General features: G+C 42.9%; 1 protein-coding gene across 1 annotated transcript in view; it reads right to left on the bottom strand.

Annotated features, from left to right (window-relative positions):
- Positions 1-1,024: 1,024 nt before the first annotated feature.
- The window catches only part of CTCFL (CCCTC-binding factor like), a 38,886-nt gene continuing 17,869 nt past the window's right edge, over positions 1,025-22,041 (bottom strand). Inside the window, exons 8-10 of the mRNA XM_060184798.1 lie at positions 16,896-17,078; positions 7,990-8,107; positions 1,025-2,562 (exon numbers count right to left, since the gene is read on the bottom strand). Of these exons, the coding sequence (XP_060040781.1) occupies positions 2,405-2,562; positions 7,990-8,107; positions 16,896-17,078 (459 nt within the window). The 3' untranslated portion in view covers positions 1,025-2,404. The remainder of the gene's footprint in view (positions 2,563-7,989; positions 8,108-16,895; positions 17,079-22,041) is intronic.

The raw sequence follows: 22,041 nt of genomic DNA, 5'->3' as shown, positions 1-22,041 counted from the left end.
ATTTGTTGTTGTTGTTGTTATTCCTCATCCCTGAGGTCTCACCACTCTGGGTTGACTTCTTCAGACAGAGAGAGACAGAAACAGAGACAGAATTAGAGGCAGAAGACACCACAGCACTGAAGCTTCCTTCAATGTGCTAGGGATCGTGCTTAAACCTGGGTTGCACTGATGGCAAAGCAGGTACACTATTTAGATGAGCTATATTTTTGGCCCTACAAAATACAACATGAGTGTATGGGCCATCAGCGTTAAGTATATTCACAGTGCTGTGAAACCCATCTCTGGAGCTCTCTACCTTATAAAAACCTTTCACTTGAACCTGTTATACACCGGCTTCTCATTCACTGCCTTCTCCTTAGGCCCCAGGAACCACCATTCTATTTCCTATCATTATATGCGACTACTCTATGGACCTCATATAGCTGGAATCCAAGAGTGTTTCTTATTGTGACTGATCTCATTTTGCATGATATCCGCACAGCTCATCATCCATGATATAGCAGTGCTAACATTTCCCTCCCTTTCCAGGCTGAGTAATATCCCAGTGTGTGGCTAGATTATGTTTTGCTTACCTGCTCACTAACTGATGGACATTTGGATTTCAAATGTGGGTTGTAATAAATAGTGTTGCTATAAACACGGGTGTGCAAATACCTTTCTGACACTGTGCTTTCAATTTTTTTCAATTATATCCTCATATTTCTGGATCATATGATACTCTATTTTCTGAAGAAATGCAGTTTCTGTTTCCCACAGAAGCTGCACCATGAGCAGGGGTAGATAGCTTAATGATTATGCAAAGAGACTCTCATGCCTGAGGCTCCAAAGTCCCAGGTTCAATGCCCTGTACTACCATAAGCCAGAGCTGAGCAGTGCACTGGTAAAAAATAAAAATAAAAAATATAAAAAAGGAAGCTGCACCACTTTACAAGCCCACCAACAGCCGACATGGGCCTCCATTCTTCCACATTTCTCCCAGACAGAAAAGACACATTTAAGAACCATCACTGACATATTGCAAGGATATCAATTGAAATCATTTCATTTTATTGAGATATGCAAAAGATCTTTAAACAAGGCAAAGATTAAGAAACTATTATAAGAACTCAAATAGTCACAATGACAGCATACAACAGGCCATAGAACCTAAGACTTACGTGAATTCAATGAATTTGCTGGCCTGAGAGGACTAGAGTGCCCTTCCTGCTGGGAAGTTAATTTCTCATATTCACCTACTATGGGGAGTCTGGACTTGGAATATTTTTTTAACAGCAGACTAGCACTTGAAGAATTTGAATCTAGTTAACTGGACAGGAAGGAATCCTTTCACAATGTAAATGTACATCAAATCACTGGGAAGTACAGTTTAGGTATCTTAAAAAAATGTTATTGTCAATGTATATTTAGGACCTGTAAACAATTTTTAAATATGGGGAGAAAAACTGACAGCAAAAGCAGTTGTTCTCGGAAAAAGAGGGAAAACGACTCCTTGTAAAGAGAGGCACTAGTCAATTTTAAGGACTACCAAGGTTTTTCACAGACTGCTCAAAGATGGCAAAAAATCTCACCAACTAGGAAAAGAAATAGTTACTAATTATAGGCAGGGCTATAAGAAAGAAAAAAAAGATCAGTTCCTTATATGTACATTTCATCATCAGATGTTGTGTTTCTTCTTACTCTACAAATTATTAAAAATATAAAAGTAGTTTTGGCAAAGCAAAAGGGCGATGGACAAAGTAATATACATTAGCAGTCAGGGGATAGAAGCAGGGGAGCATAATGGAGAAGGGATACGAAAGGCTAAAAGCAAACCCTGCTCATCTGCCAAAGTCAAACAGAGTCGGCATTATTTTTCTAGCCTCACCTAGTGATTTTTTAAGCAGTTATTTTCATAAGCCTAAGACCTTTTATCCTTGTATTCGGAACTAATTAAAAACATTCTGGTAGCTTTAAATTTTATGGAAAATTCATTTGTATAAAAGAGGATACAAAAATAATCTTTGCTATTTAAAAGTCCTAATATTAAAAAATATCTGGGGAGACAAGCAATTCAAAGCTTTCCAGCCTTGACTGTTTGCTGAAACACTATATTGGCTACACTGCTGCTAAAGTGGCTTCTACCCCAAAAATAAAAATCATCACTCATTCATGTGGTCCCCCCTGGCCAGTATCAAGTGAATACAATTCATAGATTTGAGCTCTTTCCCTCCAATTCAAGAATTAGAACAACACCTTTTAAACAACACCTGCAATGCTTTGTGAAATGTCTGGTTAAAAGTAAGCGAACAACTCATAAACTCTGGAGTGTGTGACCATGGTCATGAACTCAACTGCCTCAAAGAAGAGGTGAAACTAGACCCGATGGACTGCTGCAGAGTGAAGTGCTGGAGCAGGGAGCCTGGCATCACTTATCCATCATGTCAAGGATCATCTCGCAGGTCATGTTTTCTTCCAGGTCCTGGTCTCCGGCTGGGGCTTCCTGGAAGTGGACGAGCCCCGTCTCCCCTGGGAACTGCTCTCCCCTCCCTGCGGTGGCATCCACAGTAGCAGTAGCAGTTGCATCTTAGAGGGGTGGGGGTGGGGGGGGAAGGTAGAAGGTGAGCTGGTTGAAAACAAAGCTGAGGAATCAGAATGGATCAACAGCAAGTGTGTTTGGAAGACCATCTATAGCCCAGCAACAAGCATTTTAGGACACCGCCTTTCTATCTGGAGGTTAAGACAGACATTCTGCCCCCACCCCCACTGTGTGCTATGAGTCACGGGTGCTCAGCTTCTGTACTCCAGACACTTAGGGCTGGGCACTGCAGGGCCTGAGCTGTGCATTGGAGGGTATTAATTTGTCTGAAGCCAGGGCCTCACACATGCATAACTTCATCTCTTCCCGTCACTTTTCCATTCATCCATTCATCCAGATAGAGATACACAGAGACAAAGAGGGAGAGACAGAGACAGACATTACAGCATTGGAGCTTCCTCCAGTGCAGTGGCCCCTCTCATTGTGGAGCTGTGGCTCAGGTAGCTGTGGCTGAGCCACGTGCATGGAAAACATACACCCTACCCAGTGAGCTATCTTTCTGGCCCTGGAGGTTGTTGATTCAACAGCATCCCAACCTCCACCCACTGCTGACAGGAGCACACTCCTCTTTCCTGTTGTTTCCCCCATGTGACAAAGTCTGACCTTCCACCTTCTGAACCCCATAACAATGCTGGGTCCATACTCCCACAGGGATAAAGAATAGGAAAGCTTTCAAGGGAGGCGTTGGGATACGGAGCTCTGGCAGTGGGAACTGTGTGTAATTGTAGCCCTCTTATCCTATGGTCTTGCCAATATTTCCATTTTATAAATAATTTTTTTAAAAAGCATGAGGACTGAAGAGAGCTCACTGGGTGAGGTACAAGACTTGCCACACTCTGAGTGGAGTATGCAGCCCTGGCACCACGTGAGAGGCACCATGGCATGAAGAGAAGTTCTGCTTCTATCTTTCCTCCTTTCTGAATGAAAAGGCATCCTGGGCTGATAAGATAGCTTACCTAGGAGGGTGCCTATTTTACCATGACCACAACCCAAGTTGGAGTCCTGGGCCCACCACATTGGAGAAACTTCATTGCATTGCTGTAGTCTCTCTCTCTAATATCTGTAATAGTTGGCCTAGAGTGATGGCATCATTGCGAAAAAGAAAAAGAGGGGAAAAAATGTATGGGGAGTGGTGAAACCATGCATGAGTCCCTGTTTCTTCACAAAAATAAATAAATGAATTGAATTTAAAAAAAAAGGAGTATCTCTAGACAAGGCCACATGTCCTCCGGGAGGCAAAACTGTTCCACAGGGAGAACTGGCAGCACAAGATGAACTCAATCCTGCAGAGCTACCTAGGACCCAACTGCTTGCCTGTCTTGTTCTGGTGCCCATGGAATGACACTGGCACATGGAAGAAACCAGCTGTCGTGGCACTCACCACTCTGTCAGCAACACACACAGAGTCAGTGCCCAGGCAGGCATGTTCTGGGCACACAAGGAGCCGTGCCTGAGCCATGCCAGCCCTGCCCACCCTGTGGAGACTACAACACCTGGGGCTGGGAGGGGAGTTGCTCAGAACAGAAAAGAACTGCAAGTGGACCCATATTCAATCCACTATCTATTTTCCAAACTGCTTCCCAAGAACGACCACAAACTTCTTCAGCTGCTCCTGGGAAACAGGCAGAGCTTGACACCCAAGGATGAGTCCAGCTTGCTTCAGCTCAAAGTTGATGATATCCATGCTTTTGGTTAGCTCATGGAAGAGGAGAAAAACTCCCATTCTCACATGTGGGACATGTATACGAAGGTCCTAGGCATAAATCCCCAAACAGAACCTTGCAGAGATCTGCCCGAGAACTGGCAGGTGACCTGGGCTGATCTCCAGGAAAACAAAAGTGAAATGAGGCAATCATCTGGGTGAAGTCCATTAAGCAGCCCCCAACTGCAAACTGAACGGTATCTTTGTAGAATATAAGAGGGTTACTTGTCTCAGTTCACAGTCTGCTTCAGACCCAGTAGCTCATCATGGGAGGTAAGAAAAAGGTCTCGCGCAGGTGGCGCAAAGCACAAGGACCGGCATAAGGATCCCGGTTCGAACCTCGGATCCCCACCTGCAGGGGAGTCGCTTCACAGGCGGTGAAGCAGGTCTGCAGGTGTCTATCTTTCTCTCCTCCTCTCTGTCTTCCCCTCCTCTCTCCATTTCTCTCTGTCCTATCCAACAACGACAACAACAATAATAACTACAACAATAAAACAACAAGGGCAACAAAAGGGAATAAATAAATAAGATAAATATTAAAAAAAAAAAAAAAGAAAAAGGTCTCACTGTCTCCTGGCTCACATATTCACCCTGGGAGTACGTGCCACAGACTGGCCTGTTCAGGACCCCTCCATGGCTTCATCTCAAAGAAGGTTTTTTTACCAAGGTGTACTGAGTGAAAGGGGGGAGAAGAGTAGAATGGGACCACCTTAGTGGGTCAGCACTATTTTATTTATTTATTTATTTATTTTTTGGCACCAGGGTTACCACTGGGGCTTGGTGCCTGAATGACGAACTCACCACTCCCAGTGACCATTCTTTTTTCCCCTTATTATTCTTCCTTCTTTTCTTTTATTGATAGAGGCAGAGGGAAGAGATAGACAGACAGACAGACAGAGAGTGAGTCAGTCCTGGGCGGTAGTGCACCGGGTTAAGCACACATAGTATGAAGTAAAGTGTAAGGACCCGTGCAAGGATCCCAGTTGGAGCCCCTGGCTCCCCGACTGTAGGTAGGTCGCTTCACAAGCAGTGAAGCAGGTCTGTAGGTATCTCTCTGTCTCTCTCCTTCTCTATCTCCCCTCCTCTCTCATTTTCTTTCTGTTCTATCCAATACTTTTTTTAAAAAGACCACTAGGAGCAGTGGATTCATAGTGTTGGCACCCAGCCCCAGCAATAACCCTGGAGGGAGGGAGGGAGGGAGGGAGGGGGAGAGAGAGAGAGAGAGAGAGAGAGGGAGAGAGACATGGCCCTACAGCCCTGCTTACCATTCACAGGGTCTGTTCATAGTACTTGGGGCTGCAGAGCCCTTTCACCCCTCTGTCCTCTCCAGCAGGTGAGCTCACTCTGTACTGGTTCTGCCCTTACTCTGGGCCTTGGGGGAGGTGCAACCAGGCCCACCTTTAAGGGGTGCATATGCTAAAGAATCAGTTATACATGATCCCAAGTGTGTGGGGGGCAAACCAGAGGCACCTGAGGGAGCTGGTAGAGGAAGAAGGATTGTCAGAACTGAGCTGCCGGGGATCCATGAAATTTCCGGGGAAAGGAGGGGGGTGGTCTGACCTAATAAGGGCTGAAGGTTGGTGTCCAGGGCCTCAGTGGGTGGGATGTGCCTGACAGTCCAGAATCTTGGTACATGGACCTGAAGATGAGGATGCAGGGGCCAGAGATGGGTGTGAATGATGCCTACTGGGAATGGAACAGTCAGTTGAATTAACTTGTTTTCATGCACAAGGACCTGGGTTTAAAACTCTGGTCCCTACCTGAAGAAGTAAGCTTTATGAGCAGTGAAGCTGCAGGTGTCTCTTTTTCTCCCTCCCTGTCTATCTCCTTCTCCCTTCTCCATTTCTCTGTTTGTATCCAATAAAGAAAATAAATGTATGGGCAGAGGGTAGATAGCATAATGGTTATGCAAAGAGACTCTCATGCCTGAGGCTCCAAAGTCCCAGGTTCAGTCCCCCTCACCACCATAAACCAGAGCTGAGCAGTGCTCTGGTAAAATAAATAAATAAATAATTAAATAAATATATGTATAAAAAGGAAGGTGCCTACTAGCTCAGGGGTGGGACTGCCAGGGTGTGTCCTGGGTCGAGTGGAGGATAAGGAGGGAACCTCAGTTCAAGGGCTCATGTCTCCAGTCAGGCAGCTGTCAGATGTGTCAAGAAGGAGCATCTCTGTGAAAGGAGGTTTCATAGCACAGCTGTCTTATGGGTCAGAGTCACAAGCAAACAGCCTGAGGGAGTTGATGGGGGCAGCACAAGACCCTAGTATCTCAGTTTTGGATGCACTGGAGGTAGTTAAGAGGGCAGTCAGCTAAGGACTCAACATGAGACTGCAGAGGCCAATTGGGGGCCATGGCCCCAGATCACCAGATCCCCACCTTGGGAGGACAGATCTGTGTGCACAGGTGTGGGTGTGGGCACAGGTGTGGAGTGGGTGCAGCCCTGGGTGTAGTACAGGTGTGAACAGGGCACAATGATAGGCTCTATGGCCTCCTAGAGAAGTGAAATACTATGGAGGAGACAGGTGGAAGCTGTGGCTGAAGAGGAGGAAGGAAGGATTGATAGAATGTATAACCGAACTGAAGGAGGAAGCATTACAAATGGCAGAGGAAGGGAGTTCAAGTAACGGAGCTTCTGCAGAGCTGGGTGGCACACTGGGCAGGAAGCCAGGAAGGGCAGGGGTACAGGTATAAGAACACAGGAGGCTGGGCAGTGGTGCACCCAGTTACGCACACTTAGTACTATTCACAGGGACCCACCCAAGGACCTGGTTTGGAGCCTCCGGCTTCCCACCTGCAGGGAGGATGCTTGACAAGCAGCAAAGCAGGTTTGCAAGTGTTTATCTTTCTCTTTCCCTCTCTGTCTCCCTCTCCCCTCTCATTTCTCTCTGTCCTATCTAAAATAGAAACTAAAAAACAAATAAGTAAATAAAATAGAAACTAAATAAATAAACAAACAACAGGTATAGAAGCACAGGACCGGTGGGGCCAAGTGCTACAGGTGTCTGCAGATCGCTTATTTGAAAACAAGGCTGTCAGGATGGAGAGCATCCTGGGTGTCCCAGGTAAGCCCTAAATCTAAAGGTTAAAAGATTTCATAAAAGATGGAGAAAGGATACAGATGGAAGACACAGACAGAGACTGGAGGGATGCAGCCACAAGCCAATGGGAGGAGCAGGGAAGTGCCCTGCAGGCTGCAGAGGATGTGCCCCTGAGAACCTGCATTTAGGCTTCTGGTCTTCAGGCTGCGAGAGGGTGAACCACTGAGCCTTCCAGTGTGCGGCCACCCATTGCATAGGCTGGCTCACTAACAGTGCCCAGCTGTCTATTAGATGCAGTGACAGTTTATCCTCTGGGCCCGAGAGAACACAGAGCAAAAGGCATTGGACTCCCTGATAGGGTGTATATGTATGTGTGTGCGTGTGTGTGTGTGTGTGTGTGTGTGTGTGGTGCACTGAGCACTTACATGCACTTCCCTACTTGCCCCAACTGTAGTTCTAGCTGGAGGGTAAAATCACCTCTCCCTTGATCAATAACCAACTGAGGCCAAACTAAAGTGGAAATCTGCCCACACCGAAAGCAGTAGCAGCAACAGAGCTCTGGGCTGGGGACCTGACGGCCTGGGGATGGCTGACCTCTGCACAGGAGCCCACGAAAACTTTTAAGGAGAATGTCACTGTCAATTTAAAACCAAACTGGTTTAAAATGAGCTACCTTTTTCCATTTCTGCTTCTTGCGGATTGGTTTGCTTTTTCTTTTTCATTCTTTTTCCTGAGTGAGTCAGCTTTTTGTCCTCCCCGTCACACTTCTCGGAGTGTCTCTGCATGTTGTTCTGTGGGAGAAACAGCAGAATATGACGTAAACTTGGGAAGGATACCAGCTTGCTGAGTTCAGTTCCCAATGCTCTGGAGGAAGTTTCAGGGCTGTGATGTCTTTCTCTCATGTGAGCTCTCTTCCTATCTGAAAAAGTTGGCCCAGAATGGTGGAGTCCCAATGATGAAAAGGAAAAAAGACACAAACTCTAGGAAGCAGGTTAACACTAACCTTTTAAAATATTGTAAATAAAAGAGAGACAATTTTATTTATTTATTGATGAACGACCTTACTTTTTAAAGATGACCCTTTCTGCTATATTTAGGTCTAGCAGAAAAATAGCTTATGTAAAATGTTTCTAATAAACAGAATTAATGAGAAGCCAGTATTTATTTTTTTTTCTGGAGGAATATTTCTCTCTCCAAAGTAATACTTAATGTACCCGTAAATTTCATTAAAATTAATACCATTTAGGATAACATTAAGATTCCACTCTCTTAACTTCTTTCCTGCACTGACTACATGTGGAGTTATTAAAAACTGTACACAACAGAGAAAAGTCAGGAAAAAAGTTGGGACATTTCCCAGTTAAGACTATTAGGTTACGCAGCAAGTCCTCATTTAACTTCCTGAGTTCTTGAAATCTAGGATTCTAGTGAGACAATGGACAGCAATAGCAATTTGACTTCAGGCTAATTGATAGAAATAGAGCATTATCTCTGATTATAAAAACAAAGATAAAGCCACTGCACATCTAAAAATAAAGATTCAAAATCCTTCAAGTATGAAATACTCATTTATATTTGTTTACTCTTTTTCTTTTTAAAAATCCTAATATTTTAAAGATTTATTTATTTTGAGAATGAGAACGGAGATGATAAGAGCACTACTCTCAGCTCTAGCACAAGGTTAGGGACTGAACTTGAGGCTTCAGATCCTTGGGCAAGCAAGTTCTGTGCTCTAACAAGACGCACTGTCTCCCCATTACGTGCTTTCATTTTCCAACATGTTTATTCCACCTCAGGGTCATGCATGGCCCAATCCTACCCCACCAGTTTGGGACACAAAGAACCAACCCTGGATGAATACTATATTCAACTGTGTATCTTTGATAGTGTAGTGTCTATCAAAGGCTTTCGCCAATTATTAATTTGGGTTATTTGTTTTCTTGCTGTTAAAATATTTTTTAAAATTTGAGATTAATAGTAGGTTATAAGATTGTAAGATTACCGTGTATAATTCCACATCACACCCACCACCAAAGTTCTGTATCCCTACCCTCCCACCTCCCAAAGACAACCACCATAGTTATTAGAAATAGTTTTCTTGCTTCTGTTTTTTTTTTTTTTCATCTGTCAAGTCGGTCTTGGATAACAATTATTTATCGGATATGATATTTGCATATACTTTCTCAGTCTGTTGCTTGTCTTTCTCTTGACATTGCCTTTCACAGACCAGAAATTCACATTTTAATTATGCCCCACTTATCAGTTATTTATTCCTGAATTGTGTCTTTGGTTTATCTAAAAAGGTACCACCTTTTCCAAGGTCATATAGGTTTCTCTCTTATTTTTTTCATTTTTATTTTTATTATCTTTATTTATTAGGTAGATACAGCCATAAGCTGAGAGGAAAGGGGGTGGTAGAGAGATAGAGAGACATCTGCAGCCCTTCTTCACCACTTGCAAAGTTTTCTCACTGCAGGTAGGGACCAGAGGCTTGAATGCAGGTCCTTGTGCATTGTAACATGTACACTCAACCGAGTGCACCATCACCTGGCCCCAAATATTCAGTCCTGTATTTTTTTTTTTTTAACCAGAGTACTGCTTAGCTCTGGCTTATGGTCTTCTTCTTCTAGCGTTTGCCCTTCTTCCGTAGCCAGTCAACAGCGTCAGGTTGAGCCTGATGTAAAGTTTCGAGACCTTCTTTGAATCTGGAGAGGTGGCAGTTGTTGACTATGTGGGTCATAGTCTGTCTGTAGCCACAGGGGCAGTTCGGGTCGTCTCTGGCTCCCCAGCGATGGAATATAGCGGTGCACCGGCCATGGCCTGTTCAATAGCGATTGAGGAGGGCCCGATCATAACGTGCTAGGTCAAAGCCGGGTTGACGCTTGTAGGGGTCTGTGATGAGGTGTTTGTTCTTTACCTCAGCTGACTGCCAACTCTGTTTCCAAGAGTCTGGAACAGAGAAGTTCAGTGTAGGCATAGGGGACCAGATTGGGTGACGAGACGTCAAGCGTTGGACAGGGTGGGCGAAGATATCCGCGTATATTGGCAGGTCCCGTCGAGTGTAGACGTGGGAAATGAACTTAGATGATGCCGCATCCTGACGAATATATGGCAGGGCGATGTTGCTAAGAACTGGCAGCCATGGAACCAGGGTGGAACAGATGGTTCCAGAAATTATCCTCATGGAGGAATATAATTTGGAATCGACCAAGTGGGCATGGGGGCTACGGAACCATACTGGGGCACAGTATTCTGCAGTAGAATAGCATAATGCCAGAGATGATGATCGTAGTGTGGAAGCGCTCGCGCCCCATGAGGAGCTGGCCAGTCTTGCAATGATGTTATTCCTCGCGCCCACCTTTGCTGCAATTTTTATGAGATGTTCATGAAATGACAGAGTGCGATTGAGAGTAACACCAAGATAGACTGGCTGGGCTTCATGCCGGACTCTCGTATCACCAAGCTGCACATTAAGCTCACGCAAGGCCGAGTCATGGTGTAGATGGAAAACAGATGATACCGTTTTTGCAGTGCTAGGGATTAGTCACCATTTTTTACAGTAATCAGATATCAGAGACATGTCTTTCGTGAGTGTTTCCTCGAGGATGTCGAACTTGGATGCCTGAGTTGCACAGCAGATGTCATCGGCGTAGATGAACTTCCTGGGAGTTTCTGGGAGGTCATTGATGTAAATATTAAATAGCGTAGGAGCCAGAACAGAGCCCTGGGGGAGGCCACTTGAGACAAGTCTCCATCTGCTAGACTTGTCACCCAGATGCACCCGGAATCTTCTGTTTTGGAGAAGAAACGATATAGTGTTGGCCACCCATGGAGGCAGGCATCTTGAGATCTTGACTAGGAGACCACGGTGCCAGACCGTGTCATAGGCTGCTGTGAGATCAACAAAGACAGCACCCGTCTTTAAATTCTTCTGGAATCCATTTTCAATGTAAGTTGAGAGGGCCAGGGCTTGTTCGCAGGTAGATCTTTCTGGGCGGAAACCAGCTTGGGCGGGTGATAGGAATTTCTCTGTAAGATGAGAAATACGTGACAGAAGCAGCCTCTCAAGGAGTTTGTAACACACGGAGAGGAGAGAAATTGGTCTATAGCTGGCGGCCAGTGTTGGGTCTTTCTTTGGTTTCAAAACTGCTATTATCTTCACACGACGCCAAACTTTGGGCATAGACTCAGATTCCAAGATGTGGGACAGGAATGAAGCGAGCCACTTCTTTGCGCGGGACCCAGCTTAAGAATGAGTTCTGGGGTGATGTTATCATAGCCAGCAGCAGTTCCCGGTTTAACCCTCTTCAAAGCGTCTTCCAGTTCAGACAGTGTAAAGGGAGAGAGTTTTGGAGATGGACAAGATAACCGGAAGTGGGATGACCACTCGTGGGAAATTTCTCTTTTCCAGACTGGGTCGATCTTAGCACGTCCAACTTGAGTTAGGTGACTGGCCACTGAGTTTGGAGATACGGTAGGATGGGAGACGGGAGGGGGTTGGCTACCGGCACCCAGTCTGTGAAGAAGCTTCCAGGCCTTCCTACTTGAGTGGGTGAAGTTCAGACTTTCCGTGAATTGTTGCCAGCGTATATAAGCCTCCAAGTGCCTCATGGGATAATGAGGTCCTGCCTAGCCCGAATCACCCAGCCATTTACGTTGGAGACTTTAATAGTCATCACCAAGACTGGGGATATTCCTCCACTCGTGCTGATGGCTCTATCTTAGCCGACTGGGCTTCAGCGAATGACCTCTCCCTATTATACGATCCCAAACAGCCAGGCTCTTTTCACAGTGCTAGATGGAATAAAGACTCGTCACCCGACTTGTGCTGGATTAGCACAGTCAACGGCCAAGCCTTTCCCGCTATGAGACAAGTTCTCAAGATCTTCCTGCACAGTCATCACTGCCCAGTTATCATCCACATTGGTCTCCAGCTCCCACTGATTCTGTGCTCAGAGAAACTAAGATGGAACTTTCGCAAAGCAAACTGGCATCTGTTCAGTGATCTTACCAACAAATCTATTCCTGCAATTCTAATTAACTCTATCCCCTCTGAAGATTCCTACAGGCGCTTCCGCCAAGCCATCTTCAAAGCAGCTTCCCAAGCCGTTCCTCGTGGGAGACGTGCTAACTACACGCCTTGTCTTGATGCTGAATGCGAGCAACTACTAAAGCAGTACGATGAGTCGGGCGACCCAGATGTGGCTGACCATCTCATTGCCTCCCTGGATGGCTTATGGTGGTGCAGGGGCTTGAACCTGGGACTTTGGAGCCTCAGGCAAGAGAGTTTATTTGTATAACCATTATGCTACCTACCCTCCACCCTCTCCTCTTATTTTTAAGACAGTTTATAATTGTGTGTTTTATATTCAAGTCTGTGGTCCATTTAAAATTAATTTTTATGGAGGCTGTGAGTGGTGTCTAGATTCACTGTTTGTATGGGGATGTCCCATTTTTCCAGTACCACTTATTGTTTAGACTATTTCTTCTCCACTGTATTTGTTGCCTTTGTTTCTTTGTCAAAGATCTGTTGACTATACTTATGGGAGTTTGTCAGTGGCCTTCTATTCCATTCCATTGCTCTAAGTATCTGTTCTTTTGCCAATATTACAATGTCTTGCTTATTTCAATTTTCAGTCTTGATATTGGGTACTGTTGATTTTCTGCTTTTGTTCTTCAATAAGTTATTCATTATTTGGGGCATGCCTGCCACATCACATAAACTTTAAAAGATTATGCTCAGTTCTGGCACATGGAGTGCCAGGGATAGAACCTTTGACTAAAGATATCTACTTCGCTACAAGTACTGTTTTCATTGCATTCCCCATGTGTTGATTTTTTTTTTTACTTTCATAAATAACATTTATGAAATATTTAAAAATATTTTTAATTTCTCTTGATATTTCTTCTTTCACCTGTGTTTTAAAAATACAGTTCATTTTTTATTTCTTCTAAGAAACAGACAGACAAATGAGAGCACTACTCCACCATTTATGATGTTTGCAATAATTTTTGTTATGTGATGCCAGGGGTCAAATTCAAGGCTTCACACATACAAGACATATGTTTTATCACTAAGTCACCACCCAGAAACCTATTAGATTTATGTTTAATTTAGAAACACATTATTTAATTTCCATAGATGGGGGGGGCTCTGTTAATGATTTCTAATTTAATTTCACTATGGTCTGAGAGCAGCTTATGACTTCTATTGTTTTAATTTTATTAAATAAATTTGTTTGTTTTATTATATTTTACATCTATATGGCTTATTTGAGGTTGGAGAACATTTACCAGAAGCCAGGGCCCTGAGATGCACTGGAAGTAACTTTCGTCACCATATAGTTAGTGTGGAGGGACAGCATCAAGATGGGAGAATATCAGGTGCACCAGTGATCAGAAACAGTGGTTCTTAGTTCATTCACAAAATCATGACAACTGTCACCATAATTGATTTTGGAATATTCTATAAAGAAATTCTGAAGCCATTCACAGTTACTCTCCACCCTGATGCTCTCTAGCTCCTGGCCACCACTAACTTACTTCCTGTCTCCGTGGATTCACTGATGCTAGACATTTCCTACAAATGGAATCATGTAATATGTGGTCTTCAGTCCCTGGCTTCTTTCATGGTTCATGTATTGTAGGCTGTATCAATATTTCATTCCTTTTGATGACAGAATAGTACTCCACTGTATGGCTAGAGCATACTTTATCTGTGAGTTTATGGACAATTAAGTAGTTCCCACTTTGGTAGCATTGTGAGTAATGCTGCCATGAACATCTGCACACATATTTTTGTGTGACTATACGCCTTAGCTTCTCTAGCGTATATAGAGAATTAGTGTGCTTATCTGGTAACATGAACTTTTTTTGAGGAATTTCTAGCTTGTTTTTCACAGCGGCTACAAAATATCCTGTGAGCAGTGTATGAGGGCTCCAATTTCTCTATATCTTTTATTATTTGTTTTCTTTGATGGTAGCTAGTCTAATTCCTTTTCCTGGAAGAATTCATATTTTGGTTGCATTTCCCAATGCAATCAACAGTGAATGGTGCCAAGGATCTTTTCTTCTTAAATAAAATTTGAAATTTGTATTTATTTTATTTTTAAAAGGATTTATTTATTTGTTCATGAGAAAGATAGAAGGAGAGAAAGAACCAGACATCACTCTGGTACATGTGCTGCTGGGGATTTGAACTTGGGACCTCATGCCTGAGAGTCTAGTGCCTTAGCCACTGCGCCACACCTCCTGGACCACAAATTTGTATTTATTTTTTAAAGATTTTTTTTATTTCAGTGTTTGTGAGAGAGAAAGAGAAAGAGGCTAGAATGTTGTTCAATTCAGGCTTATTATTGTGCAGGGGACTGAATTTGAGAACAAGAGACTTCAGAAATCAAAGTCTGGTACATGACTGCTATGCTTTCTCCCAAGCCAAATGTTCAGAATCTTTTCATTAGTTTATTGGCCATCTGTACATTTCCTTTGGAGAAAAGTCTACTTCGACCTTTGACTCACTTTCAGTTGGGTCTTTTTATATTGGGGCTGTACGAGCTTGCTCTATATTTTGATTCAAGTCCAATTAATTTTTCTTGAATGGAAGAAAATGTTTCAAGATTTCTGATCTTATGTTGGGAAAAGCTCTGTGAAACCAATTCATTCTTTTTCTGCTTACTTGTTTCTCACACCAATGGATGGCTTCTTTACAATGTTAATTAACTCTTTACAGGTTTAATATAGTGTGAAATACAATTATTGCATTTCTGCAACCATCTGCATTTGAAAACTGAAACTAAGAGCACCAACACTTCAGAAGTATCCTACTATGAACCTACCAAAACTAAACCAAAAAAACATAGATACTCTCCTTTTGTTTCTTCAGCAAAGTAGACAATTTCAGATCATTCAAAACTTACCTAAGGGATCTAGCTAATCATTTATGGTGAATTTAAAGAGTTGGCAAATTCTCTGACACTCTTCCTTTCAGAAGTGACTATATCTACTATCCCATAAGTGTGGATCTGGATAAATGATTCATTTATTATTATTAATTATTTTCCTTCTTATTATTATATTAGAGCACTGCTCAACCTGGCTTATGGTGTTGCAAGGGGTAGAATTTGGGAACCTCATAGCCCCAGATATGAGTCTTTTTACATAACTGTTATGCCCTAGTTTTTCATTTTTAAATAGAGACAGAGAGTAGAAAGGAAGGGAGAGTGTGAAAGAGGGAGGGTGTGAAAGACGGAGGGGAGAAGGGGTGGGAGAAAGGGAGTAAGGGATATAGATAGGTAGGTAGATCAGGGAGAGATCAACTGAGATTATGGGGACAGACTTGAACTTGGGTCATAGGCTTGGCAAAGCAGCACACTATCCAACTGAGCTATTCTGCTGGCCCTTGAGTGGTTCACTTCTTTTCTTTTCTTTCTTTCTCTCTTTTTTTCTTTTTTTCTTTTTCTGCCTCCAGAGTTATATCTGGGGCTTGGTGCCTGCACTATGAATCCACTGTTCCTGGGGGCCATTTCCCCCATTTTGTTCCTCTTGTTGTAGTTGTTATAGCTGTTGGATAGGACAGAGAGAAATGGAGAGAGGAGGGGAAGACAGAGAGAGGGAGAGAAAGATAGACACCTGCAGACCTGCTTCACTGCTTGCGAAGTGACGCCCCTGCAGATGGGGAGCTGGGGGCTCGAACTGGGATCCTTACGCCAGCTCTTGCACTTTGTACCATGTGCACTTAACCCACTGTGCTACTGCTGCCCAGCCCTGAATGGTTCATTTCTAATGAAGAGAAATCATGTTGTGTCATTGTGTGTATGTGTGTGTGTGTGTGTGTGTGTGTGTGTGTGTGTGTGTGTGAGAGAGAGAGAGAGAGAGAGAGAGAGAGAGAGAGAGAGGTTTAAGACAAAAAGCTCTATGGCTTTCTTCTTGTTTTCTCTCTTGCTCTGGATCATGGAGACACTCTAGCAGCCTGACAGAGTGTTCTATGGAGTAAGGAACTGAGATGTCCTACCCACAGTGAGGTGATGGTATCATCTTGGAAGATCTTCCAGCCCTGGATAGAGCCTTTGGATGATGCAGTGCCAGCTGACATCTTGATAGCAATCTTATGGAAAACTCTGACCCAGAATCAGTCCCAAATTCCTGCCCCACAGAAAATGCTGAAGAAATGTTTGATGCTTTAAGCCACTGTGTTTTGAGGCAGCTTACAGTGCAGTAATAGACAAACAATACAAAATCAAACCAAGCCAAAACTAAACAAACAAAGCCAAGAGCAAATGTTTCCTAGCATCCTACCAATAGCACTGCTCTAAGAGTTCCCCAGAATTATCTGCAAGATTCTGTTTGCAGGATTGTCTTTTTTCCTTTTTCCACGCAAGAGGAGACCACACTTCAGTAAGATTTTCAAGAGTTTTGTGACTCCAACAAACTTATTAATAACCACTTTCCTTAATCACAGTTGATGCTATCTTAGTCCTGGCAAGCTCCTATAATCGGTTTACCCTCCACTCCCACGCTGCTGTGCTTGTGAGATAGAGGGATCTTTTCAAGAAGGATTTACAGAGACTTAAGTAAGCTTACCCAGCGGGAAAAGCCTCTGCCACACGTGGGGCATTCATAAACAGTTGGGATGAAACTTGTATCATGGTATTTCCTGAAGTGAACATTTAGAAGTTGCTTCTGCCGGAAACATTTATTACAGGTGAGGCAGGAAAACGGTTTCTCTCCAGTGTGGGTACGTATGTGAACTGTCATATGGCGTTCCTAAAACAGGAAGAGAGGGGAGGAAAAGTAATTTATCAACTGAAAGGAATGTTTTAAGGATTGGACATTACTTACTGTGTAACACCTACTTTTGTCCCTTTCCAAGTTACACATGTACAAAATATTGTATTTTACTGTCGACTATAAACCATTAATCCCCCAATAAAGAAATTTTAAAAATAAAAAAAGAATTATAGCACAGCCATCCCCACAGGGCACAGCCAGAGGCTGGGGAGGGTCACCTATCTGTGAAACACACTGACTCACAGTCCCTGCCACCATATTACAAAGTCCTCAGAATAAACCCCCAGCTGGTCCTCCAGTCCCATGCCAGTGTGATAGAATATAACTTGGGGAGTGAGATGATAACCATTTCCCCTTCTCAAAGAACTCGTGTGTCTTGAGCCCAACTTGTAGAATGATTTGTAGATAAGTAAATAATACATAAATATAGCAAATACATCATAAATAAAATAATAAAATGTAACGTGAACATTTAAGGTCCACAGGTGTTTGGGGCAGGAAGTATGTCAAACATTCAAACATTTTTTCCTTTTACTTCTTGAAAGTATGGTGATGCTTTAATATTGATTTAAAGGCATCATTGTTAAGCTTAGAAACAGTCAAATGTGGTGCATAAGATTTATATGAGCAAATAATCTGGGGAATGGGGACAAAATATGGATAAAGCTAAGCAGAAGTACATAGTTTATTCGAAATGTTAGGATTATTTACACTAAATGCAGAGGCACTGCTGAATCACTGTTAACAACCTGATTTTCAGCCTTCCTGTCTTGGTCTCATCAGCCTCACTAAGCACCTCTTCCTCAGACACTTATGTTTTTAAATTTTTTATTAGTGGTTCAATACTGATTTACAAAAGTACATGTCATCAGGGGTATAATTCCACACCATCCCCAACACTAGAGTTCTGAATCCTAAGACCCTCCATTGCAAACCACCACGGTTCTCCCAAGGTTGCAGACATGGGTTAACTGTCATCTCTACAACTATCTGTCTACATCTGTACATATTTGCCCACTCTTTCTTCCAGGTCCAGTCCTGTCTTCCCCTCCAAACCACAAATAACACTATTAACTACATCCAAATCTCTCTCCCCTTTTCATCCTCTCTCTGGGAACTGGTAGAGCTGGAGTTCAGAGCCCTCTTACCCTCTTCCTCCTATCACTTCTCCCCCACTGGGAATATGGGTCAAAATTGTTTTTGGGGTGTGGAAGGGAGGAATTATGGCTTCTGTAATTGCTTCTCCTCTGGTTTTAGGCATTGGCAGGTCAATCCATACCCCCAGCCCGTTTGTACCTTTCCCTAGTGGGGTAGGGCTCTGGTTCCTCAGACACTTGTCATCTCATTCATCCCTTACACCTGGGAGGCAACCCCAGTCTCCAACTGGTGGTGCGAGGGGTGGGGGTGGGGGTGGGGCCAAGTTCTAGTTTTCTTGGACCAAAGAGCTTCAGAGCTGCCAACAGTGTTTCAGCTTCAGAAACATCCTGTTTCCAGGTACCTTCTTTCTGCTCCTGAAATCCCTTGGGTGTTACTCTCCCCAGGGTTATTCCTCCACCTCCAAGCTTTAATCATCTTCTAGGAAGGGTTCTTAATTCATTTAAACAAATTTGTGCCTGAGGCCTCAGAATATTTTATGCTCAACATCTACTGGAAAAACTCAACTCTTCTTTGCTCCAAGCATCTGTGGTTTATAGCTCACACGCTGAAGCACAGTATGCAGTAACTTCCACTCTTGGACACTGGTGGCAGTACAGTGACAGTAGCATGTGTGCAGAAAAGCACAGTTCAGTGTTGAAATTCTGATGTTAGGGCCTGTTTACATTCTGAGAAGGCTGACAGTTAGGTTGGAGGGTGAGGAGTCCTGACACCTATCTTGGGGAGATAAGGAGCTGTACCCGTGGGAAAGCAGCAACCCTATAAAATAACAGCTCCTCCATAAAGTGATCTTTTTAAAAAATATATTTATTTATTTCCTTTTGTTGCCCTTGTTGTTTTTATTGTTGTAGTTATTATTGTTGTTGTTATTGATGTCAATGTTGTTGGATAGGACAGAGAGAAACGCAGATAGGAGGGAAGACAGAGAGGAGGAGAGAAAGACAGACACCTGCAGACCAGTTTCACTGCCTGTGAAGCGACTCCCCTGCAAGTGGGAAGCCAGGGGCTTGAACTGGGATCCTTCTGCCGGTTGCTTTGCATGTGTGCTTCACCCGCTGCACTACCACCCGACTCCCCATAAAGTGATCTTAAGAAACAAATAAAAAATAACTGATAATTCCAAGGAGATTTTGTTTATGTGGATAATGTTTATTAATAATGACTATATTTTAAATTAATGTTATGAAAATTTTAAATATTAAAATAATTTATTTTTTCTCTAGTACTTAAAGACAAACCAACTATACATTATCACACTCCTGTAAAAACACTGTACCTAATTTTGTAAGCAAAAATTTTTTTGCATTTGGCTTAATAAGATTCTCAGTTAAAATACAGGCTACACTACTGGGGGCGTACTTTTATATAAAGTTATTTGCTGCCTGTCTTTAATTCTAACTTCATGGGTCATCTGGTATTTTTATTTGCCAAAACTGGCAATCTCGCTGGAAAGAGAGAGGTGTATCCTCACCTCTCTTCTGTCTTCAGTCTGCTGAGTTGTGTTGTAGCTAAAATAGATGAAGAAAATAGATATGCACTTGGAAAAGGAAGCAGAATTTTAATAGCCACTCAAATAATTACAGACTCTTCTCTGACATTGCCCCAAAACTCAGCAATAGGTAATTTCTTAAAACATTGATTAAAATGTAAACTCTAAAGCCATAGATCTATCTTCTACTATATTTGTACTCTGAATGTGCCTCTCACCCACACAAGATTTTGTAAGATAGTGCTTTAGTAGAGAGAGGGATCTATTTGAGATCTAGGCCCATCATATCTATGTGGGAATCCAATGATACCCTGACTAGAGCCCCAGATGATGAGGTGGCCTGGTAGTGACCACAAGGGCCATCATCAAAGTGTACCAGTCTCTTGCCCTTATCCAGCTTTTGTAGTCTTTTCTTTACTTGACAAGGTAAGACTAAGAGTGATTGAGGGAAGTGAAGTAAGAGGTAGGAGAGGAGGGTATCTAGGCTTAAGTAGAAAGTATATGATTAAGTACTTTATGGTGTCTTTTTTTTTATGTCTTTCCACTTGCTTGCTGCACTTCTTGAGTCTAAATCTACTCAGGAACATCATCGTAAGCCTCTTTCTGGGCCTCTATAGGACCTTGTCCTCAATGTATAACAGCAATGGTAGGAACACCCCCATCCCATTCTCCAAAGGGAGGGTGGGTTAACCTACTCTGCCACTCAAGGAAGACTAGTTCTGAAATCAGTGTGGCCTAGAATGTTCCTAGCTGTGACCATGGACTGTGAGCTCAGACTGACAGGGATGTAGAGGTTACACAGGCTCTCGTGCTAAATATGACTAGATATGGGGCCTAGGCTCAGATCGATGGGGTTTATAGTTAACAGAATTTTACTTTCCTCATATTTGGGAGCTACTCTCTGCGCTAATCCAGCTTTCTAGTCCTATTCCTAACTCTGACACCATCTTCCCAGACAATACTTTTAGCCCACCTGCATGTTAGCTATCAGGCTCAGACAAAAACTACTAAAGTCATGGACCCCTTGATATATACCTAAAATAGACCTACTAGCTTCTTCCCACACAAAGATCCTTAGTTCTATCTGCTCCATTCTTATCTTTAGGCTCCTGATTACTAAAAAATTTGTTCTGCTTTATTATCTCACTGCCTTTCAGCCAATATGTTGCAGATGCTGCTATGGTACCAACTTGATTCCCTGAGCAGACGACCTCACCAATGTGTCCTGGAACCTTGCCTCCCCAGAGCCCTGTCCGCTAGGGAAAGAGAGAAATAGCCTGGGTTAATGGATCTGCCTCTCAACATCCATGTCCAACATAGGAGCAATTACAGAAGCCAGACCTTCCACCTTTTTTACCCCATGATAAACCTGGGTCCATACTCCCAGAGGGATGAAGAATAGGGAAGCTTCCAATGCAAGGGATGGGATACAGAATGGTAGGAAATTATACCCTTCATATCTTACAATCTTGTTAATCATTACTAAATCACTAACAAAAAAATAATGCTTTTTTTATTTGGAAAATATACTTTAAATGAGTTATGGAGAGCTTCTAAATATTAACACACTTTGTTACACAATATGAAAAATCGTTTCCTTAAAGTCACTCCAACTTCATTAGAAAATTCATAAGCACTGGAAAGTTGTTAAGCACATGGTGGTTGATGTAAGTTTTTCAATTTTCAATTTTAATTTTCTCTTGAAAGCCGAAATCGTATCTCTGACAACACACGTTTTCTGTTAAGTGATAGGTCACTTCATTTACTTTCAAGAAAACATTTGAAAAATGTTCAATAATTGAATAAGAAGAGTCTGTCACTTTTTTTTTTCAAGCCAAAGTGGTAGTTTGGGGAGTTGTGGTTAGCTGAGCTGGTAACTCCGTCCTTTGGGGGCTTTTCCTCCAAGTAACTGCCACACTTCTCTACACAGATGTGGTCCTTTACGTCAACTTCCTACCTCATCACACAGGATATTAAAAATATGAGTACTCGGAGTCGAGGTTGAATAAAGTCATTAAATTTTGTTACCTCATCAAACATACTCTTTAGTAGAACTACCCTAGTTTTTGCTGCCCATGGCCTGAAGGTGAAGAATGCAATGGTGGTTAACTTCCTGGGTATCTTCCTGAGATGCCTCCCTTGACTTAGCATCATCAATGCCAATACCATTTAACCAAGGGCAAATAACACAACAGTTTTGAGCACCCAGTCCTGACTGATTTCAAGAACTCTAGGGAATTGTGAACCATACTTTAATAACTGTTGCTTTCATGACAGGCTTGTGGCTTCCTTTTT

The sequence above is a fragment of the Erinaceus europaeus genome, chromosome 1 (assembly GCF_950295315.1).
Source record: "Erinaceus europaeus chromosome 1, mEriEur2.1, whole genome shotgun sequence".
Lineage (NCBI taxonomy): Eukaryota > Metazoa > Chordata > Mammalia > Eulipotyphla > Erinaceidae > Erinaceus > Erinaceus europaeus.
Note: the sequence above shows the minus strand (reverse complement) of the source record. Positions and strands in the feature narration are given on the sequence as shown.